Raw genomic sequence first — 24,724 nt, forward strand, 5'->3', positions numbered from 1 at the left:
CAGTGCTGCTGCTTTGTTTTGTCCTTCAGTCTGTCAAGTTTTTAACCTTCAAGCATACAGTGCTCATACCATATGCAGCTTGCAGGTATAGTTGTTCATTTAGTCATTTAGCAGACGCTTTTATCCAAAAAAGGGTGCGCTACCCACTGAGCTAAACACCACACCAGTTGTTGTGGTGTAGAGGTAAATCTGACCTGTTTATGGCAAGCAGATTTAACATTTTATGGCTAAATCTGACTGTCCAGAATGAACATTACAGATATCCACAACAACATAATTTTGACTAGTCGTAATTACATTTTGACCAGTCAAAATGACAGCTCGAGATGGCTGTAATTCAATTTTCACTAGTCAAAGCTGAACTATGGATTTCTGCAATGACGTCACTGAAAACGACATTCGACTTGTCACACATCCTAAATGACGATTGCAGATATAAGTAATTCAGTCTTAACTAGGCAGAATTAAAGTTAAAGATGTGTCAAACGTCATTTTGATTCGTCAGAGTCATTTGAACAGTGTTAGCAGAAGAAATGGGGGTTGTTGTGGATAAGATTAGAAAATGCCATGAAAATAGTTGCTTTGTTATAGAGCATTTCTCACTTACAGCTCGTGTCGTGCATTGGCTGCAGTGCTAAAAACCCTGTCAAACACAAAAACTTCCTCTTCCGGCTGCTCAGACATGGCTGTAAAACCATAAGAATAGCAAGCTGCTCCCGCCTATGGCAAGCCCCTCTTCCTACTTGCCATAACTTCTGACATATTTAAAGATACCTTGAAGCCCATTTCAAGATTACATTTTGACTAGGCAGAATGAACGTTAAAGATATCTCTGATTAGAGATTCATTTTAAGATCTATAACTTGATATAAGAGATCTACAATTAAATTATGACTATCCATAATTCCAGTTTGAGATATCTACAACATACATTTTGACTAGTCACAATTCAGTTCAAGATATTGATAATATGCTTTTCACTAGTTGAAACATAATTTAAGATATCTAAAAAGGATAATATAGATATCTTTAATTGAGAGGGATTGAAGATATCTTAAACTGGAATTACGATTAGTCAGAATTAAATTGTAGAAATCTCAAACTGGAATTATGGGTAGTCAGAATTTAGTTGTAGATATCCACAATTTACATTGTTAGGAGTAAATATAAACAATTTACATTGTGGATATCTGCAACTGAATTAAAAAAACCTGTAATGAGAAACTTCATACACATCAATGGAAAAAGTGATGTCATTTGTCCTCGGAAGAATGACGTTGTGGATATCTGAGATGTCGATTTGGACTGGGAAGAATTTAACTACTTAAATCTCTAATACATATCCAGACTAGCTATTAAATGTTAAAAGGGCTTGCCATACCTACGGGCTGTATTTTCTCTGCAAAAGGCTTCATGCAGGAAGCACCTAAAGGTAGGCAGATTCAAGGCTTTGACCTTTGAAATAAATTGTTTATCATCAGAGCTAAGAAGGTAGTACGTCTTGTTTCATTCATTTAACATAGTTTGGTTATAATGTCTGAATATTTACTCCTATAAACATAATAAAAATCACTCCCTGTTTAATTGAGGACACGTGTTTTGATGTATTTTTCATAGTAAAGAAAAAAGTGAGATGTGTGAAAAGCACCTGATTTTAAGGAATCACTGCTCCAGCCTTTGCTGTCAGTCAGTGTTAATCTGTTTGATTCATGTCATATAGATGTGTTACTACACCTCAGCAAACATCAAACAAAGAAAAACAAACAGGCAGATTGATGAATATTTAAAGCAAAACATCTGACAATGACAGATATGCCTGATGCTTTCATTTTGTGTTGCTTTCAAACACCGAGCTCCATTGATGCCGCGTGAACCAGAGCTAACCTTTCAGAAACGTGTCAGAAAAAGTTTTCTATGACAAACCTGCCTTGTTAGAAACGCAGATGTTGTCTGACAATAAACATGCTCAAAAACCGACGTTCACAGAAGCAAAATTCAGGGTTTCTCTGCTCAGTGAGTGTTATGGATCGCTTTTATCTTGTACAGAGGATTTGATGGCAGCGCTGCCTGCAGTCCACAAGGACTAACTTTTGAATAAGTGCGGTACACAAAAAGTGCAGATCACACTTTTGTTGTCACAAGTGTAATGTGCTTGAAAATGATTAAACCGCAAAGCATGAACATTTTAGCTCCCCACACTAGGAGATACCTGTTGTATAGTCTGTTTGCACATCTGTTGCCCAAACATTAACATGTTAACGCTTACTTTACCCCGTTTAATATTCATATACAGCAGTTTAATGATTTTACTAAATTGCCATCACTTTATTATACATTTTCATTATACTGTAAACCCAACTTATGGCCCACTTGAAAATGTGAAAAATGCTGGCGGCCCACATGCAACCCCATAATAATTCAGAGGCCAAAGAACAGATTCTCAGAGCAAAACAGTGAAACTTTTTCAACATTTTTTAATGTTTTAATGATCATTTCATTTTAAAACTAAAAAATCACTTATATATAATTTTTTCTCACTGAAATTGTACTATTTTGCAGATTATTCGTCACTTGCAATACATTTATGGCCCAACAGTGGGTCCCAACCCACAGGTTGGGAAACACTCCTGTGTACTGTTTGAATCACTGACAGAGATACAAGCCTTTAAGTAAAGATGACATGATTAAGTAACATATGCATTTTTTATAGGATTTATCTCACACTATAATACAGTCAATACTGCCCATGAAGCTGGTGTGTGAGCAGTTCATGACTGAATACACAATATTGTTAAACACATATATATGTACTTTTCTGTCTTCAGTAGTTTCAGACACATAAATTAACAGCTTTAAAGTGGCCTGTGAATATTTAGTACATGTGTATCAATAGGTAGTAAATATGAAGGTTTGCAGCAGGTGTTCTCAGCTACATTTACAGACAAAGAATATGTTTCATCACCCCAAATGAGCATGGGTAAATGATTCACATTTTGAATTATTCCCAACTCATAATGAGTCAGAGCTGTTTTTTAAAATCTTTATTAAATTACCATATGCAGGTAATCTGCAAGTCTTTCAGGTTTCTGAATGCAGACGATAAAACGGCATTTTGTATCTTGTTTATTTTTCATTTTTCAAGGTATTTCACAAATCGAAACTGAACGTTGTTATTTCTGTGAAGGTAGAATTAACGGCTGAGCTGTTGAGACTGCTTTCGATTTTACAGGTGTACCATAATAACATGAGTGTCTCCTAATGAGTGCGCTAGAGCGTGATATACAAATAAGAAAAGGGGCCCATTTGTGAAAAACTGCTCAAATTTTAAATCAACAAAGAGACACAAAGAAACAAAGTCTAAGCCAGATTCAAGTCCAGGGCTCAAGTCTCATGTGCACAGGTCTACATGACGTCAATGTAAACGCATGTAATGACCTCATTTGAATGATGGGTGCATTTATAAACAGTTGTTGATTCACATTTTTACAAGAAGAAGAGCAGCAGACTTGCTCATTTGTCCATCTCTAATAACTGTGAAATACTGTCCAGGACTCTTCAGTTGGACGTTGAAATTATACTGTACTATAATGTTACCATTAATCATTCATAAATCATAAATCATAAATGCTAAACGGGAGAGCGGGGACTCATGTGTTCCCTCATCCTCCATGCTTTACATTAGCCTGTTCAGTGTTTATTACACATCAGTCCCAACTCAACATGCATTTCCTCTGACACTGCGTTATTGCCACTACCAGAACACTGCCTTGTTTTCTGGCAAGACCTGTAGAAAATAACAACCCTGTTCAAAGTCTGTTACCTGACATCTGACAGATCCTAATCTAGCAGACTATCCACCTGGCAGACAAACAGCCTCGTCGATAATGAAAAGAGCTTGGGGCGACCCGGGGCAGCAACATTTGTGCCCGGTGGGGGGGTGGCAGAAAAGGAAGTGGAATTCATATCGTGTTTGATGGGTTAGGAGAGATCATGGGAATGGATGTTGTCATAAAGCCTCGAAGCGTGAGAGTGCCCGGGTGATGGACGACACCGCTTGACTGCAGGTGACAGTGTAACCAAGCTTTTAGAGAGATGGCATGTTTTGCATTTGTTGCCGCTACAGCATCTCTGGTATTGGAGAGTTGGGCCTCTTGTGTCATTGTTTCCATCCACTTATTTTACCCTCAACAGACGTCTTGACTGGAAATGAAGGATGTCAGGTATAACTAGTTTAGCAGTGGACTTTTTTGGTCATTGGAGGGGGCACTACAGCACTGACAGACCAGAATCCGAGACTTTTCATTAAATACAGTAACTCTACAGGAATTTGTCTTGGTGGCATTCATGCAGTACTTCACAAAGACATTACCATACAATGCAAACAGCCTATCTTCCTTTATTTCAAATTATGATATGCAAATTTTCCACAATAACATGTCTAAAAATTACTAGACCTACATTATATATTTTGTTTAGTTGTGTACTCACATTATCTTAAATGTTTTCATCATGGTAATGGTCATGGTTTCATTTGTTTTAAGCATCTATAAGATTCACTTTTTAGACTTTTTAGGCAGTTTTCAACTGTGTATTTTAACCGGATAAAGGATTTTAGTCATTGGACGTCCGCATCTTAAATTATCAGAAAAACAAGCTAAGCAAATGTTAGTTTCATAAAAAAATTCTATGTAATTATAATTCCATATATTTTAATTAATTTTCCCTTTTCATCATTGTCTTCAGGCATCAGGCGTCATGATGCCTCCATAGTAACCTGATGAGCTGTTCAGAGGCTCCAGCAATGATACACGTGGTACAGAACAATCAAGCTCTACAAAATCTGATTATCCTAGTCAGACAAAGGGTCATTCAGAGAATAGGTTTGTCTGTGAGTCTCTCGCCTCTCTCAGCTGATGCTTCAGCTGCAGTGGTTCTGACAGTGGCTGTCTTTAGCATTAACTTAATAGTTACCACATAGTAATAGCCATCTTTTCTCCACCTGTTACATATGAACCAACTGCTGTATCCTGCTATCAATCAACAAATCAATTGTCCTATTTCCTAAAGGCAAAATTAGCTTTCCTGCTTGGTTTTAACTTGTGTGTTGTTCTGAAGGACATGTTCGCAGCAAATCTGGTGTCTCACTCTCCTGAAGTGATCAGATGTAAATAATTCATAGTCTCTGAAGTTAAGGACAAGTTGACAAAAAGTTATACAGTTATACAACTGTGATTTTTGAATGCATTTGTAAGTGAACTTTTCCAGCTGAACCTAAATTCTGCACATTTCTTTATTTTCAAATATTCCTGTTTAATCTGAAAAAGGAAAATGTTCTATACATATTATTCATATTTGATGTGAAGGGTTTTTTCAAGAGGCCTGGATCTAAATGACATGATTAAAATGTGTCATTTTTATTGTGGAAGTATAAGGATTTATTATTTATCTTGCCTTGATGTATCTTATGAAGTCAGAATTATCATTATAAAAACATACTGATGGACTCTTACAGGCAAAGAAACCATCAGAAAACATTGAAGCTCATTTCTTTGTGTGCTGTTGCAGTGAGGTCATCTACCGCCAGCTCTGCTGTCTGAATTGGCTGCTCGAGGCCCTGACCCTGGATTGCTCTGGCAGAGTTGGCCCCCTCACCGCCTGCTGGGACCCCAAGTAAGTTTTTCTGGGATCAAAGGTTATTGTTATTATTGGCTTTTAAAGCTGCCTCAGACTTTTATGTATTATGTTTGTGGGTTGTTCAAATGTGATATCTCAGTATTGCCTTGAGTGAATTTCTTCAAATTTGGCACAAACATTCAGTTGGACTCAAGGATGAACTGATTAAAATTTGTTGGTCAAAGGTCAAAGTTCAAGGTCACAGTGACCTCACAAAACACATTTTTGGCCATAACTCAAGAATTCATACACTGATTATTACACAATTTAGCACAAATGTCTACAAGGATAAAATGATGAAGTGTCCAAATGGTCAAAGGTCAACTTCACTGTGAGTTCATAATGTTCTGCAAAAACACTTCTGGCCATTATTCAACACTGTAACTCAGCAACTAGGCTGGTTGAAAGAGACAGACAACTGTGAGGTGGTAATTCTGCCTGAATATGCTTTGGTTATTCATTAAAACTTTACCAGTGTAATCGTAGATGTTTATGAATGAATAATCCTTCAATGTCTTTAGACAGCATTCACGTTCCACAGGATAATAGCGCATTCACAGTGAGAGGAAAAAGCACATTAGGATTACAACAGTGACCCTTTTCATACCCTCAAAAAGCACCATACATAATACATGAACTGTCATTTACCATTAAAGAGTGATTCCACTGCCAGGAGGCTCAGCCCAGAGGCTAAAAACACAGCAGCATGAGTGACATCTCCATCAGCAACTGGCTCATTACGGCACTGACCTCTGCTCGCTGACCAATGACTAACTTCTGTCAAATCCGCACTGTTTTTGAAGCGAGCCACCTGAAGAGAAGTTGTATCTGTTCTGTCGAGGGCTGGTGATGAAGGGTAGTGGTGGTGATCAGGAGCTGCAGGCGCCAGCTGACAGTGCTGGATGAAATATAAAGTCCAAAGCTCCGGAGGGAGTCCAGGCTTAGCAAGGAGATTGCATTCTTCCATCTTCGTAGCCTCCCCCCTCAGGTTCCAGCCCCCGTGATATTGACCCACCACAGGGAGTCGAGAGTGAGAAAATGGAGAGAAGAAGTAGCAGCTGGATGGTGCTTATGTTGCACCTACAGGACTGCTGTTACATTGCAACTGTAGTCTACATACTTTCCACAGTGGCAGTTCCTTCCACGTTTCCCTCTCTCCCTTCCATCTCTTATGTTTTTATCTTGCCGTGATATTGATCTATGATGATCTTTATGATCTCTCTCCTACACTTACTCTGTCATGTTCCTTTTTCTATTGCTTTTAATGGCAATAAAAATGACAGGGAGTATAATGATTTTAATGCTGCGGGTTGTTCACATGTCAGAGGAGACCTGGACTGGGAGAATAGATGGATTCATAAAGTGTAAAGGCGACTGAGCTATATTCAGTCACAATGTAGAATGTACAGACACATTATTGTGAGCCACTGTAAGCTTTGAATAATTGATAGAAACATGAAAAATAAAAAGAAAGAGCGGAAGGACAGGGAGGAAAAGAGGTAGAAAAAGATTTTTTTTTATTTTTAACGCCCAGACGTCGTCATGTTACGGCCCCAGGGCCTTCAGTCAGCTTCAAATCCAATTTCCCAGAAAGTCTTAAGCTTTATGGGCCAAATGATCCAGCTGAGGTATTACTGTACAGGAAGACAATGAGAGGATGAAATGAAACATTATCACAAGGTTACGCCACCACTGGGGCCTCCACCAGGCGAGCAGCTCTGATGTTGAGCATCAATCTAAAACACTGTACAGTTTTTTACGATAAGATGAATTATGATTTTGATAATGGCCAGAGCGACTGTCGAGCTGCCTCTACCTCGAAGGCCGGGGTTCGACCAGCGGCAAGTCGCAGAAGGTCACCAGAGTGATCAGTGTATCACAGCGGCGGCTGTTATTTTCCATCCCTAGAGACCCTGGCCGAGGCAGCACCACGATGAAGACGCTGAAAAAAGAGAGAGCGATTGAGAACAAGTGGGAGCAGTTTGTGTCAACCAAGGTATTTCTCACTCTTATTTACTCTATTGGATTTATTCAATTTTGTAATTGTTTAAATCCTTTTTTGTGCACTATTGTTTTTCAGGTATTGGGCTAATTCCAATTAAATGATAAGGTGCCTGGTCTTTTTTCCCTCATTCAACAAATTGCATATGAAATCCAAAACCAGCAATGAATCATCCTTCTCACAAAAATCTATCTAAAGCCTGATGTAGCTGATTCCTCTTAGCCATCAAACTCCATTGTTGTGGGTCCACAACCTATTACAGCCCATCACTCAGCCACACTGTTGTACTGGGTGGTATGTTTTCTTCATTGCCATTAACACAGACACTGTAGTTTATTTTAGTCAATCCCTCATGGACCATCCTGCTGCTGTAAATACTCACCAGAGCACCAAACGTGTATTAATCTGCAGCTGAAAAGAGTCCAACAAATGGACCATTTATTCCATTTCAGTAGAGTTAAAAAAAAACATTTTTCATAAGAAAAAAAAAATAAATGTATTTAGGGGTGAAATTGTTGGCTTGGGATTGGGATTTTAATAGGATTTGTTGGCAATAACACAAATATAGAAAACCAGACTACCAGACTTATCCTTAAAGGAAAATCTTTTCTCTTGTCATATTTTAGACAAGAGTGTGTTTAGTAGGGATGTCACAATACCAGAATTTTGGTAGTCAGTACCTATACCGTTGAAATTCCTCGATTCTCAATAGCAAATTTAATACCACAGCAAAAAACAGAAAACAACAGAAGCTGCTGCACACAGTGTGCTAACACTTGCACAGGCACACATCTGCATATAGTGGAAAGCAGTAGTTCAAACCCTACACTAATCTTAACAAGGTGACATGTGAAAAAAATCATTTAAAAAGTCTGTTACATTTGAACAGACTGAACAATGACTGAGGCCTGCTAACGTTGTGAGCTGATGCTACGTTACTAAACAAGCTAACGTTAGCCTCTGTGAATGCTGTGTGTGGAGCTTTGCTACAATAGATGTTGCAATTCAAAAACAATAACTTTAACATTTCAGGAGTTGAACGTGTTGACGACATGTTGTTATTATAAAGTTAACAAGTGAAATTCACCCACCCTGAATTCTGTGGACAGATCCACAGGCCTGTTTTTGTTCTGCCTAGATAATTTGGAGGAGCTTCCTCCTTTCATTTGAAATGCAAATACAAAATATCTCCATGCACCAGTCATGCTGTGTTTTTTTTCATGGACCTGTTGCTGCACCTCCACTTGCCTCTGCCATTCCACATGTTGCTGTTGTTTACTGTGCCTGCCTTCTTCTTCTCATTGAGTTTAGCGTCAGACTACGATGCTTGTAGTGTTATTATACTGTCCTTGTTAGTCCCGGAAGACTCAATTCCCCAGTATCTATGAAGTGGGTAATTTTAGCATAATTTTATCATCGAAGTATCAGTTCTCGTGACATCCTTAGTGCTCACAACATTGTTGCAGCAGTTTGAGGAAGGTCCTGTCCTGTTTCAGCATGCCAGTGCTCCTTACCTGACTGGCCTGCGCAGAGCCCTGACATCAGTCCCGTCCAGCACCTTCGGGATGAACTGGAACGCCGACTGTGAGCCAGGCCTTATCATCCAACATCCGTGTTGGACCTCAGTCACGCTGTAGTGGCTGAATGGCAGCAAAAAAAAAACTCTGTGGAACGTCTACCCAGAAAAGTGGAGGCTGTTGTGACGGCAGATTAATACCCATGGTTATGGAATAAAATATTAAACAATCACATGCCAGTCTAACGTTCAGGTGTCCACACTCTGTTTAATCATCTGTCTGTTCCCCTGAGTCTCCTGAGTCCTGGGTAAACTCTGGTCTCAGCAGGAGCCTAGAACTTATCTTTCATAGTCCTCTACGTGCCACGCTCTGCAGAAAGAGAGAAACCCTGAGCTCTGACACAAGCACAGGCGCAAACACACACACACACACACACACACACAGAGGAAAAAGGAAAGGTCTGGTGTTACTCACGCTTGAGCACTACACTTAATAAAAGCTAAACCTTAAATCTTGATGCACAGGTACACTCACATAAACAGTCATACATGTATGCTGACACCCACAGATTGACTCAATAAGCAAAAAACACCTTCATTCACAAACGCACACACTGACACACATGCACACACACGCATTTATTCCTCAGGGGATGGCAGTGTGTGGCAGCAGAGGACATTTGGAGAGCTGTTGCTGCTGTTGCTGAAGTGTTGTGCTTCCTTCCACCCTGATAATTAGCCTGATGCGAGCATCACACACACTTAAGGCCCGGTTCTTTTCTGACAGACAGGCGAGAGAGAGAGGGAAGGGCAGAGGGGAGAGAGGGGGGAGGGGAGGGAGGGAGAGACGTGTCTGGCTCCTCTCTGTAGCTCATAAGTCATCCTCAGTTGAGAGATGGGTCTACCTGTGGGTGTGTGCCAAGCTGCTGAGTGTCAGCTTGTCTGTGTATGTGTGTGTATGTTTGCATATTTCTGCATGTATGAGGATCAAATGTCCCCCCCAAGGAGCTGATATGAATTTAAGACTCTTTAGATTTCAAGGAAAATGGATCCTTATTTTAAAAAACAGCTATTACAGGAACATTTGACGATTTCTGGGCTTGAGGTTGTTTGTTTCTTATGTTTTTCTGAATACTTAACCAAGCGCAGATGGCCAGACATCACACTGAGATACTTGTTACATGAAGAAAATGAATCTTGATGCAAAAACAAAACTTAGCAAGTTTTAAACCAGTGGCTCCCAACCTGTGGTTTGGGGCCCACTGGTGGGCTGGGAAGGTATTTCAAATAATTTGCAAAACATTACAATTTTAGTGAGAAGATATAATTCTAAAAAAACTAAACAAATATTTATATGCAGGTATTTTAATGAATATTTTAATGTTTAATACAAATATTTATATATTGTTGTATTTAAAGTTTAAAAAATGTTTTAAATATAACAAAATTATCTTAAATGTTTAAAAACTCCTTTGATTGTTTTTTTTCCCTGTATTAAAGTCAATGACAGGAACCAATATGCTGTCGCTGGCTGGACCACATTGTATTAATATTTATAGCTGGTTGACAACAGCAAGAAATTAAAGGAAAGACAGTCAAGAGACAGATGGTGAATTGAAACACACGGAGCAGTTACACGTGGAGAAAAGACAATTATATCCAATTGAATTCTTTATTAACAGAAGCTTCATTGTACAGGAACATAATACAGCCATTAGAGGTGGTTTGTTTTAGTGAGGGGTGTGGTAGCCGTCACTGACACATGCCTGTGGAACAGCTATACTGTGTTTTAGATGAGTGAAAACAGCAAGTTTGTAATGATTCTCGTGAAGGTTGGGGTTTCAAAAGGCAACCTGGGAATTGTAGGACACGAATACGTGACATAGATGATGCATTTTGAGGTAAACGGGGCAGTTTAAAATAAATCTAAGGATACATTTCACAGCACAGATTGATTATGTCTAACACAGCATAGAATTATATAACATAATAGGAGTGATTGAGGATGGATTTCCCTTTGGAGGCCAATTTGAAGCTTGAAATCAAGATTATTATTATGTCATTATTTAAACTCATAATGATTGAGGGAAAAGCCGTTATTTACAAAGACGTCGAGCAGATACTAAATATTAAAGATCCAAGATAAAAGAAGAGCAATTAATTAAAATAAACGTGATTACAATTGATCAATAGATAATGTAACAACAAAATCAGTTAAAGCAGATATAAGCAGGAGTTAAAAGGTTAGAGACTGCGGGTTGAAAATGACCAACAGGTACCAACAGATGAATTTTTGAAGAGCTCTGTATTGAGGGTGCAAAGACGTCAAAAGAAGCTCTTCCAAGCTCAGTATGAGATGGAGGGACATGGAGCATAAGCCAGTCATTAGTCCTTAGTCTATTGTCGTCCAGTGGACCAAACTACTGTGGAAGTGATATACGAAGGCAGTTTGCCAATAAGGGCCTTGAGAATACAAGAAGTACATATGTAAATCAGGCCTCTCAGAGAGAGAGAGGATCAGCTCAGGATCAGAGGAGTAACTCCTGACTAGCAGCTCCATAGTAAATCTTTCCTGGCAGGAAAAGCTTTGTTGTACTGACCTCTATGGGCTGAAAGTCTGAAGTCTGCTGCACTGTTGATTATAACAAACAAGGGTTTGTCTCTCCCATGTGTTTGTGTGTGTGTGTGTGTGTGTGTGTGTGTGTGTGTGTGTGTGTGTGCCTCTGTGTCCTTGTGCACGCATATACATGAGTCTTCACCACAGCTCAAGCCGAAATTAATTTTTTTCTCCTCCCTCATCCCCTCCAAAAGCCTTGCAGAACTCATCCCAGGCGTCCTCGCAGCTCCTCTGCTCGTCTCCACGCCCGCTGGAGGTCTTCCTCCCTCTCGACCCTCACCGTCACCACCGTGGGCAGCAGTCTGTCCTCTCTGGTCCCAGGCCCCGAGGAGGACACGGAGGATCCAGGAGCAGCAGAGGAGACAGACCGGCCTCCTTCACAGTGTAAGTTGTGAAAATTGGATGCATTTGCTATGCAAGCATTTCCTGGATGCAGACTTACTGGAGAAATAAGGAGGTTGTTACACTGGTGGATTTAAACATTAATGGGTGGAGTCAAAAGCCACATAAGAGGTAAATATTATGACCCCTAGCTGTCCCTACCGAGTGCAGCAGACCATCCAAGCTAATAGCACAGTACAGACATGTTCATTAATACAAACAATTAATACAAACATATATAGTAAAAATATAAAGAGTCAGCTTTCAAAAGAGACCAGGATTATGACTGAAATCAAGAGCGCTGAAGGACAGTAACCTTTTTATTTTTTGGGTACGGGTTAAGAGGTTAAAATGCCACCACCTAAACTGTTCCCTTCTTCATTTTTTACATTACTTTTGTTATCTACTCTGTTCATGTTCCCAGCGTCACACTGAAATACAGAAAAAACACAACATCATTAATCACTGTTATTGTCAGTCACTTAGCAACAGTAAGCTTGTAGTATTAATCTGGACTGAACCCTAAACCCACTTTAAACCAAAACTGGACCTAGAGAAACAATCTCTCTTTGCAAGAAACACTAACTGTGAAGGTACAAGCTCTCAAAATCATTTTACAGAAAAAAATCATCTCTGTTGTCATGGAAACTGCTCTTTGACATGAACTAATGATCACAAAGCCTTAAAAAGTCACTTTATTCTTGCATGAAAAAAAAAGAAAAAAGAAAAATATAGAAAAAAACATCATGGCACGTGAATTCCCTGTTCAACCTTGTGAACACACACACACACACACACACACACTTACCCACCACCTGCTGAGCCAGAAATGGAAACCAAAATATGAGTTGGGTCTGTTCTGTGAAAGACTCAGCCGGGTGATCAGAGCCTTTCTTGCCTTTCTTGCCTTTCTCCTGTGCCCTGTGCTGCTTTTCCCAGAGTGCACTGCTTCAGGCTTCAGAACACAGTAATAATTAGTCATCTGATCTCCCCACCAAACCCACCTCCTGTAGATTACAGGTTTCATATCATTACCTCCTGATGAAAGACTGCTCAGCTCGCCGTCGCCGCCTGAGTCTTTGTGGGATTGTTGTTTCTTCTTTTTCCTCTCCATTACTCCCTCTCTCTCTCACACACATTTTTATTTCTCTCCCCCTCCCTCCCAGTCTTCCCGCGCTCTCGCTCTAATCATAAAAGGAGTCCAAAAAATCAAAGGATTAATTCGGCGTCATTGGTTTAAAGCAATTAACTGCTCTTCCAGCTAATCCTCAGAGTTATGTCTCAAATCCAGAAATTGGCCACTGGAGATGTGCAGCTCTGCCCACATTACATTGTTTTTCCTGGTAAATGAAGTTGAAAGAGGAGGTTCTTTACTTTGAGAAAAAAAATAAGTAGTTTTTCAAACTCTTTGATGAAAAGAGGAATTGTAAAACTTTGAATAATTAGGCAGTTTATCTTTGAATTTCAATGTCTCCCCCAGTAGTTTTCTTAGCAGATAGTTAATCCCAATCATTCATTTGGGATAATTAAAATAAGAACTCTATTTATTCAGCCAATTTGCAAAAGTTATTGGCTATTACAGTTTTGGCTGCAGGTTTTTATAGCTGTTCCTCGTGAGGAATCGTGCTGTACATTTTAATAAGCGCCTCATCTCCCTGATTCGCCACGCTGTGATTAATTTTGTCACAGCTCATAGAGAAGTTGAATCGTTTAGGCTGGTATTTAACATTTTAATGAATGCTTTGTACTTTCGGGAAGCTTCATGAAGATTTATTGTGTCATCACTGTGTGTGTGACATCTATGTATAAACTACTAGCTGCAGCTTCAGTGGGAGTGCATGTTAGGATTAACCTTTCTCATGGTGTAGTAACAATATGTGAGCACTAGGGGGAGCTATGAGCTTTGTATAGAAACACAACGGACACAGTTTGATCTCCTAACTTTATTTTACTTTGTTGAAATGCATGTCTTGCTTGTAATACAAGCTCTAATCTGTATTTTGCACAATTAAACCTGCTTATATTTCCATTACTGATGTTACCACAAACTTATTCCACTCATATTTTCAAATGTTATCAGATCACGAATCACTTTAGCACATTAAACTACAGCTCTGGTGAAGTTGCAGGAGGTGTGAAACAGACAGCAGCCTGCAAACATGCTGGTTTTTGGATTTGTTCATTACCCTCAAACAAGGTAGTGTCTAATTCACTTTCTCACTCTGTGTTTTTCAGGAGTATCTCAAAGGAGATTTTTCTTTCGAAGGATTTTTTTGAAGGCTTTTCACAAGAAAAAATGTAAAATAAATTATGGAACAGTCTGAAGAAAATCTGCATCATTTTGTGTGACAGAATTCTTTTTGTTATTTTTCACTCCCTTCTTAAAGTTCTTGTCAGCCCTCAGATGTAGATTCTATGGGGTCCTGACAACACAGCATGAACTCTATCAGGCAATTGAATGCAATCTTTATTTATATGTTCACTGTGCTTTAGATGAGAAGAAAAACAGAGAGAAAGGAGAGGAAAAATAACAGCACAAGATGAATAAATCAGTTACAAAAGAAGCAGCATTCATCATTGAGATGTGTGAGAATTTGAGCTGCTCTGTACAGCAGGAATACAAGATGACCTGAGAGGTCGACAATAACTGTTTTACACTGACAAATAAATCATATCGATTTGTAAATGGAGGCAGGGAGGCACAGAGTAGGTCGCAGCCGCATGTAGAGTGTGTGATTTCCTTTTAACAACAGAGAAGTAGTCTGCATGGAGGGAGAGCATGAATGATAGTGTGTAAACCTGACTTGATGTCACCCCTGCTCCAGCGCCATGTGCTTTCCTTCAACTCCACATCACATGGAAAATAACAGCTTTCGTCACTCTTGTGACAGAAAGCTAAAAGATTAGAGCGAGAGAAAGTTAGAGATGAATAAAAGCTGCACTGTTGCAGGAGAAGGGGATGAAGAGAACAGATCGAAGGATTGTTTTTTTTTTTATGTCTAGGTTTTCGCACACTAACACATGTCCACCAGAGGTTCAAGAAAGAGTGCCAAGGCCCCCAGAGCAGCAGCATGGCAGCCAGGTAAGTTCTGCCAGCCAGTGTCAACATTTTACGAGCAGGCTGAACCTGTAAATCAATCCAGCATAAAGATTATAGCCCTGTATCATCACCAGCCTGCTGCCATAAATCCTTAAATTCTACCCCTGATCACTGTTTCCCTCCCATTACGATTCAGGCTTTCGCAGTAAATGAAACAGTAGCAAAGGTTTTATTTCCTAGATCAATAGCAGCTAATCGTAAAGAGGACAAAGGTCCAAACGGTCAAGGTCGGGACAGTATCCTGTGACCCTGGAGTGATTGTGTTCAAAAAGCATGGAAAAGAAAGCTACAGCAGCAGCTCAGCCTGTGCTCTCACTCGCTGTGTGGTGACAACCTATCAATTTGTATTTCTATTTTTAGCCCCCACAATTTTCATTCCTCCTCTGGCCTCTTTACAGCTTTAATGCCGGTGATTTCAAAGGCTACGTCTAGAATTTTTCTGTCAAGCATTAGTGGAACTGTTTTGTAGACAAGGGACAAAAGGGCAGGTCATAAAACCTTACCATCAACATTGTATTGGTGTTTTTCTACTACCTGATGTTTACTTTGGCCGTTAAAGGTGTGATCACTTGATTACCACCATTCAGTGACTGATCACATGTGCCAGGTGACTATTTTTCTGGTAGCCAATAGTGCTTTCAGTAATTAAGGGTTTGTGTCGAAGTTCTGCATGAATATCGAGCTTAAAAATTGACTTTAAATAGTTGAATTTTAGCACAAGCATGAATGCTTTTCAGTTGTATTCTATTACATTTTCCTCATAGGGTCAAATCCATATTAACAAATATAAACACAAACAGATAAACAAAAGTACATGAAATATGACAGCACATAAACAGCACAACAAATCTAACAATTAGATTTAGAAAACCAACGAAAACGGTAATGATCCTTCCGCAGGTTCACCTACGGAAACCTTCAAACCTTCAAATTCAAAGCAGATCAGGTTTTCAAGGAGAAAACCAACAACACATGGCGCCGTTAGAGGCGGTCTTACTAAATACCAACAAACATGGCCCCCGTTTCACAGAAGCATCTAAAGGCGAATCATAGACTTACACTGGGACTAAAATTAGCGTAGCCTCAAAGTGTTTTTGTGAAAACAGGAGCCTGGAGTTTATTCTTTATATGAGAGATATATCTGAGGCGATGTACTGCAGCATCCAGTCTCAGTTTTAATTGGCATGACGCTTTTAGCCCATTTGACCCAGCCCTATTTTAACAGGCTCCTCTGTAAACAAGTCTTACTGGTTGTAACCATCCTCTGTTCCAGTTTGACAGCACCTGAGTCCAAAACACATCCTTTACCCCAGAGGACAGATGACAAAAGTGGCTCTGAGTCCAAGGCAAAGAGATTTCCACCTAAAAGGTTCAACTACAGCTGCACACGTCATTCATACGACTCAGAAACGGGTTAAAAAAAATAAACTCAACTACCTACGTAACCAACAGTATGTGACTTTTTGTTTATGTTAAATAACATAATCGTGTTATAGTAGTTTTTGAATAAGTACAGGATACAAAACATGCATTTGTGATTAAATTGTGTATATAAATGCATTCAAAAGCAGTATAGTATAGTATAGTATAGTATGGTATAGTATAGTGTAGTATCACATCTTCACAGTGGAAGTGTGTGAACAGTGACTGTTGTTTTTTTCTCTGTGCTCTACCACACTGGGTCTGAGATAAAATCTATTAGGTTAAAGGTTAATGTGATGACTCACGTCTGTACTGGGTGATCAGTGTCAGACTCATTGGCCTTTTTATATACAAGACCCAGTCTTGCAGCATGGCAGTTAGGGTAAACATACAGACAAAGCAATCAGGGAGATTTGTAGGCCGAACAGTGGAATGATCTTGACTGGCCAAATCATTTGTTTAAGACCAGACTGAAGGCAAAAGCCCCTCAAAATGAGCAAAAATGGCTGCAACACAAAGAATCCTCTGAGGTCTTTGTGTCAATGACTGCAACAGATTTGACACCAAATGTTAAAAATGATGGCTTTTGACTACTAAAACCAGGGGAAAGTGTAGAAAAGTAGTTACAGCTCCTACACTGAGGAACAACTCTGATGACCCTTAATTTTAAGATGAGAGAATCTCACGCTGTTTTATTTTAAATCTAATTAGCTGGAGTCCAGAGCTAACGAAAAAAAATACACCACTGTCTTAATTTTTTTCAACACATTTGACAGTCATCTTGACAGCACAATCAAAGCAATAACTCTGACCATGAATATGTTCATTGTTGTGTTTATCGTTGTGTTTGCTGCATCCAGCTGGAGCCATCTGATCGACAGTAAGGCCTCCAAGCTGCAGGAGCTCAGAGCTGCCTTTGACGACAGGGCTGAGGAGGCGGCTCAGAGCTACATCGAGGTCCTGGAGTTCAAAGCCAGGTCTGGCAATCATCCAGCGGTTTTACTGGTTTTTCCCAGACTACTAATCACATTTCAGCTCATGATGACTGGGCTGTGTTTCTCAGAAGCGTAATTTTATATGAAATTCACTCTTTTTATATATATATATATATATATATTTTTTTTTTTTATTTAATTTATTTTTATTTATTTTTTTCTCTTACAAACATTTCACTACTACTATACGAACTAAGATTTGTGTAGTATTTAAAGTGTTACTTAACATTTGGGAGGTTGTGATAGCTCCAGGCGCCAGAGCGTGGTCTGTCCTCACAAGTGATGCTCGATTTTGTTTCATTATTCATTCATTCAGTATCACAGCTGATGGTCCTTCATATGGCTGTAAAGTCTAAGACAAGTGGTCTTATCATTTTTATCATAGAGTTTAACCCACTCACTAACTGCTTTACTTTGACTGAGGGTGAACGTCCTGAACTGCTGCCTGACTGGTACTGCTGGTTATGTAACACCCAGGTTTGCTCTGTTATCAGTCTGTGTGCTTAATGCACATTTAAACACAAGTCAAATACAGGCAGTGTGCCAGTATAGTAAAAACATGTGCTGAATGTGAGCTCTTACATGTTCTTCCAGCTGAAGTTTTCTTCTCCTCTGTCCAGGGAGAGGTTAAACAGCGGTCTCCAGAGGTACCGTGCTTTGTGTCACGTGACCGAATCCCACCATGCTCCTCATGTGACCTGCAAGTCCCAAGAGACAGAGGCTCCAAACAGTGACACTAAAAACAAGGAGAGCAACAATAAGTGGTATGCAGCCTGGTGAAGACGTTATCTAGTGTGGAATGTGGAGTCGAGGGGACAAGAGGGTTTACTGTGGGGGGGTGTGGGGGGGGTCAGATTTGTGTTTTCACACATCTGTGAATGTGTAAGCACACATGGTATACATGTGTACCACTAATATACACAATGCTCTCATTTGTCGAAGCGTGTTGTTGTAAGTGGGTCTGACACCCTGTGGTCTCTATCAGGCTGTCCACTCTGCTGAGCAGCCTGCCCGTGGAGGTGTGTAAGGAGCGAGCGGTGAGCCGGGTGCTGCAGAAGCTGAGTGGTTTTGCAGAGCAGCAGACGATCAGGGTTCGACCTCAGGTCTTCCTGAGGGTGCTGGGGGGTCTCGAGCCATGGGAGCTCTGTCTGCCCGAACTGTGTGTGGCCATCCAGGTACACAAAGCTCCTCCTCACGCCACATTTCACAAAGTTACCGCAAGTTGGCACATGTTTTACTGATCATCAAGGAGCTGCTGCAAAGACAACACCATCTCTCCCCCAGCTGAGAAAATGAAATGAAATAATAAAATAAGTCGGATAGTATTTAAAGTTATAATATGTAACTTTTCCATTAAAATGTCTGAAAATGACTCAACTAATCAGGTGATGAAGGTTGATTTCCAATATTGTGGTGAGTTTTGCAGTTGGCACAAATTTGAGCTGAACCAACTGTGCAAAGTGTGTGAAGCCAAATTCTAATTGCAGTTGGGCAACAGATTCAGAACAAAATTTGGGATGAATAAAAGAGATTAGGTTGTGGGATTTTATTTAACTCTGTTCTTGCCCCAAATTTGAGCCTGTCAACAAACTCCTGGCCACTCATACTAAACCATCAATTAGGGGCGAGCCTCACTGCAGAACTAACAGACCCCAGACCCTCTGAACACGCCCCGACCGGTCACAAATGAGGGGCAGTACATTCTTCCCAGACTCAAAAGCAGATAACTGAAGGTGTAATGACAGGGGGAGAACTGATAAATAACACTTGGGGGACAGTAAAGATGACTCACTGGTATACTCTGGTTTGGTTGCCAGCATTTTTTTTTTTTTTTCAGAAGGCAACTCAGAGATGCTCTTAATTTTCATTTGCATACCGTTTTTGTCTAATATGTAAATTCCTCTGTGATTTCAGGTGTATATTTGTGATTTATTTCTTCCTTTTGACTGTATAAAGTATCAGTGTTAATTTCTGTCTGTCTCTGTTTCTGTTGAGATAACCCCCTCCTCCCTCTCTCCTCTACTGTCAGATCGGCATGGAGCACGTGGTCCAGATGCCCAGGGAGGAGTACGACGTTTGGCTGTGTTCGAGGGTCACTCTGCCCCCACGGTACCCCTGTGCCCCTCATACGCCAGGTGAACCACACTCAGGCACACCTGAAAGGAAGGTCACAGGCTGGGACAAATGGATGGAGAGAGCACGTGCACAAGAGTTTAAGTTTAATTTGAGGCTGAAATAGCCCTAAAAATAACAGGGCAACAATCATGAGTATAAGCAAAAAGTGGGAGTAGTTATTTTGCATTTCAGCCTCTTCACACAAAAATACCAACTCACACAAATTACATAACATGTGACAAAAAAAACCCGACTGAATGTTGGAAGACATGATGGTTATTAACCCATAGCTGCATAAAGAAAAAGAAATAAATAGTTCAAAGGTCCAAGACTTTTAATCTTTGTGAGCATGTGGTTCACAGACGCATACAGGGAGAGACTAACACCAAAATACAGATAAAGAATAAGCATGAAATAGGAAGTAAGATGGGATTTCACTTCTTCTCTTTATCAACAGAACCCACAATCATTTGTAACAAAGAGCTACCAAAGGCCTTCCTGGTTGTCAGCATTGTTTTTCTAACACATTTCCCTGTAAGTCTCCAGTGTTAACTCACAGATTATTTGTTAGAATTTGGTGGTTATACAATGTTATTTGGTTAATGATTGTATGTTTGTTTGATATCTTGTATTTGTCTATTCTGTGGAAGCCTTTGCTAATCATGCTGACTACTAAGTTCTTCTTTTATTTAAAAAAAAAAACAAAAAAAAAACACTGTAGGTGTTGCTGTCGCTGTAGACACGCCTCTTCCTGTTTGAAAGAACTGACTTGACCTCAGTGTTCAGGCTGGTAGATGTACTGTTAAAGCCTTTCAGAACAGGCGAGGTTGAATTCCTGCACAACACGGTGTGATCTGTCTTTAGAGAGCTGCCAAACACACATTTCTTTGTCTGAGAATATCACAGACCACTATTTAAAATAACTTAAACACACAGACGACATAAACAGCGGGATGATGGATAAACAAGCCAGTATATAGACACTCAGTTGTGTTGTTGAACCCAGCTTAACACTCATATTGACCTTTAACCCCACTCCGCCTTCCGACGGGGTTGTGAATAAAAGTGCCTGACCCCTGACTCTCTCCCTGCTGGATAAGAATAATGAACTCTAGCTCACTTTTTATTGCCACCATCAGCATTTGGGAGGAATTGAAAGTGAACGTGTGTGAAATCATGTCTTGAGACTGTGAGTATATGAACCTACTGTGGTTGTATTTCTAAACAGTAAAATATAATGTTTGTCAAAGATAATCCCCAACGAAACCTATTAAAAGAAACACACCTTTTGCCAAAATGATTAACTGGTGTTTTTGAAATGGACTTCTAGTTGCTTCTAGTCGTCCTTATCCATTCATGATAAGATGTACTTTATGCTTTTCCAGCACAGAGTGAAAGGGGAATGGTTTCTTGCCTGGAAGAGGAGGGTCGGGAGTGGGAATGGGGGGGGCAGCATTGAGCTAGCACACATTTCAGGAATGCCACACTGTCTAGGAGCTGAGCTCAGTCCACCCCCACACCCTCCTCACTTTAGCTCCGGGCAGGGGGATGGTGAGGGGCAGGGCAACGGGGGCAAACATGAGGGAGAACAATCATTCTTTCATTTGAACTTCTCACTCAGGTTTTAGAGCTTATGCCTCAGGGCACAGAATCTAGACCAAATAGCAAAGTGCTAATAAATATAGCTACAAGTCAGTGGATTATCTAAACTGGTATGATTATGCACATAAGTAAATTATAGAATAGGGTTTAAAGCTGAAAACGAGTCTCAGTTGCAGTGAGCATGAGAAAGCTGGTGTAAACAGAGGCATTGGTTAAGATGAAAATGTTTCTTTTCAAAAGAGACGTTTAACAAATGCAGAGGACCTGCCAAAAGTTTAAGGTTGCATCTTACAGTCCTCAGTTGCTGGGATGTTTTTAGCCTCAAAATGGAAATTTTAAAACTAATCTAAAGCAGCACACCACTGATTTTCCATACGAAGATCAGTTCACTCACTGCGTGGTTAAAGCACGCTCCCCCATCCCCCATTACCGCCGGCTTTTCACTCCACCATCGAGTACGGCCTTTTGGATCAACATTTTCGATGTCCAAATTTGGTCCCCATCTTACAAACTACTTCTGACAGACCACGATCCAGTCCACAGTCCTGCACAGCCTGTACAAACAGTGGTGTATTTTCCTCTGAGGCTCTTGGGTGTGAGGAAAATAACCCTGATGATGTCACAGTGATGTCATTAAGGTTATCAAATTTATAACAGAATGTCAGTGTGAAAGACAAGGTAGGTCTGATGAAAGATGATATCAAGTTGCATTATGGGAAATGCAGAGCATAACTCATGCCAGGATATACAGAATTCTGCTACTTTGATTTTAACCACGTCTTAGACAAGCCCCAAGCTTTAGGAAAGTACACCAGTAAAACACCAGAGTTTCCCTTTAAGTATATATTAATGATTCCTTTGTTTTGACTTGTGCATCGTTGTCATCAAGTGTTTTCTGATTTCATGTTGTGAAACTGCTGTGAATGATGAAAGATGCGAGCAACAACAGGGCAGTCACTGAGTCAACTGTGTGGGACTGTTTTTTTTTTCTTTTTTTTTTTTAAAAACAGCTGCTATTGCACGGCCGGTCTGCTGGTGGCACAGCAGAGCTGGGTCAGCTTGGTGTAGTTTGCTGTTGAATAAATGTGACCATATTTGGATTTAGTGTCCGAAAAGTAAAGATGATTATAAAGTAGAAAGAGAAGAAGCAGGGGAGGAAAACAGTCATGCACCAGTGGTTCTTGAATCTATTTTTTTCTGATCTATATGCAGATAATGAGGAGACGAATTCAAGAAGCACAAGCAATAGAAAACACAGAACATTATAGAGGAGCTAAATGTTGAAGGGGAAGAAATGAGAAGAAGAAGATAAAACAGCCTGAGATTAGAAATTACCAATAACACTTACATCTACTTGTCATTTTGGTGAAAGTTTAACAGTGGAACAAGCTAAAACTGTGTGATCACCGTCATTACAAGAAGCCAGAAGTAAAAACACCTGCTGAAATATTTTCTATTAAAATGTACCAGAACATCTGTTTAGTTAAAAAAAAAAGTTTTCTGCTTCAGGAATCAGATGAGGGTGAAGTTGTGTCGGTGTCCTGATCTCACAACCTTGTGTTCTCTCCGCTACATCATATCAGAAACATGACAACCGACCCGCCTACAGGAAAATTCAATATTTACTCTCCAGTTTAGCAGCAGCTTCAACGCACTTATGTCGTTATGAAAGTGAATTCGGCTGCATGTGAAAGAACAGGGAGGAAGTGTTTGCTTAATGGTGAAAAGTTGTGCAAGCAGAAGCAGGGTCTTGAAATTATTACATGAACAAGCTGAGTTGTAGTAAAATCAAACTTCAAACTGACACATTAGGGGTTGTGAAATATAGGGCGCTTTTGCAGTAATGCTTCTGCAGTTTCTTGTTGGAAAATAAGACATTAATGTTGTATTTTAGTTGTGAGGTGATAGCAATCCGCCTGAAATATCAAATGTAAAAGCATGTCATGGCTGCATGACATGCTTTTATCAGTCCCCTCATGTCTTCCTGCTCCGGCATGTTCCCTCAGTTAGCCCTTTGTCCTGCTGATAAATTCCCCACAGCTGGCTCTTTGCACATGTAGACACTCTCTTATCACTGCTCAAACAGCTAAGGGCACCTACGCTGTTCTCAAAGTCACGCACACACTTGAAATTACTTTTTTTTTTTTGTCCCTCCACAGGTCTGCTGGAACAAAAACTCACAACTAACGGGACTTTTATGTCACAGTGACAAATGTCATTTAAACCCCAAGTTCAAAGTGACTTGTCACATAGACGCAGAAGCTGGACTAAAGCCTGTCCTCACCGCCGACCAAAATAGCTGCGTAGCATTAGCTTAAAGTACACACATGACACTTTTGCAGCTGAGGCCATCGAGGGAAACCACCTGTTGTTTGTACAGAGGAGAAAGTGTTATTTTACATCTGACCATGCCTGCACAGTATGTCCGATAAGTGGTCTTAGTTTTGGAATTTAGTAGTTTCCTGTATTTTGCATCAATTTCCTGTCAGTGGCAGAACATATAAATTGCATGTTTGTATATTATGACTCAAGCAAATGTTTTTCCAAAGATGATTCTTTTTGCAGTTGTGTGAAAACCTCACAAATCCATAGCCATAGCCTTAGTCTGGAGCAGTCTGCCTGAGGATCTGACAGATTCCACCTCTGACATATCTTTTTAAAATGGCTTTTACTGAAGGTGACTCTTCATTTTGTTGCCCCAGTTTTAAGTCTTAGTCACTGGTTTTCGTACTTTTTTGTTATCGGATGTGTTTATTTCACAAAAAGCTTGTCATACGGTACAAAGTGTTCACCTGGCAGCAACACTATTGATCTATGACTCCCCACCTGGCCGCCGTAGGAGTGTTTGATATTACGACAGACACGGCACAAAGTGTGACAGCTAAGGGATGTTTATTGTCTCAGAAAGCAGTAGGTGGTCCTGATGAAAACACATGAAAGATGAAATTCCACAGAGGAATTACTGTACTTGGCTTGTGTGTATGTGAGTGCGTGCCTGTCTGTCTGTGCTCTGTGATCATGTTCAAGCAGACTGTGTAACTACTGGCAAACACAGGCTGACGCATGAGCCTGTAACCTCGGGGGCCTGGTTAGGGCAAGCAGTGAAAGGCCTAAAGTCCCGGTTTGTACTGAAGCTGGACTCCAAGAGTTGTTTAAGAGAAACTATCTCAGGAAGTTAGGACCTCAGAATTTAAATCAGATCGCAGATGGAGTTAAATGCAAAGCTCTGTCAAGGTTGTGAGCTGAAGTCATTTGGGTGATATCAAAAGATATTCATGATGTGCCGTTTAAATCTGCCTTG

General features: G+C 40.1%; 1 protein-coding gene across 9 annotated transcripts in view; it reads left to right on the forward strand.

Annotated features, from left to right (window-relative positions):
- Window positions 1–24,724, forward strand: part of LOC139624533 (coiled-coil domain-containing protein 60-like) — a 66,586-nt gene that overhangs the window by 15,267 nt on the left and 26,595 nt on the right. For 6 of the 9 annotated variants that reach the window (XM_071483731.1, XM_071483721.1, XM_071483724.1 and 3 more), the window contains 9 exons: window positions 5,566–5,670; window positions 7,582–7,669; window positions 12,003–12,192; window positions 15,193–15,271; window positions 16,563–16,658; window positions 17,572–17,688; window positions 18,327–18,470; window positions 18,692–18,881; window positions 19,736–21,118. In XM_071483731.1, coding sequence (XP_071339832.1) covers window positions 5,566–5,670; window positions 7,582–7,669; window positions 12,003–12,192; window positions 15,193–15,271; window positions 16,563–16,658; window positions 17,572–17,688; window positions 18,327–18,470; window positions 18,692–18,881; window positions 19,736–19,945 — 1,219 coding nt within the window. In that variant the 3' untranslated portion in view covers window positions 19,946–21,118. Of the gene's footprint in view, window positions 1–5,565; window positions 5,671–7,581; window positions 7,670–12,002; window positions 12,193–15,192; window positions 15,272–16,562; window positions 16,659–17,571; window positions 17,689–18,326; window positions 18,471–18,691; window positions 18,882–19,735; window positions 21,119–24,724 lie in introns of those variants that run through there. The other 3 variants (XM_071483723.1, XM_071483727.1, XM_071483726.1) reach the window with 3 other exon arrangements.

This window comes from Trachinotus anak, unplaced genomic scaffold, assembly GCF_046630095.1.
Source record: "Trachinotus anak isolate AG129_WGS33_773 ecotype Australia unplaced genomic scaffold, CSIRO_AGI_Tana_v1 ptg000008l, whole genome shotgun sequence".
Classification (NCBI taxonomy): domain Eukaryota; kingdom Metazoa; phylum Chordata; class Actinopteri; order Carangiformes; family Carangidae; genus Trachinotus; species Trachinotus anak.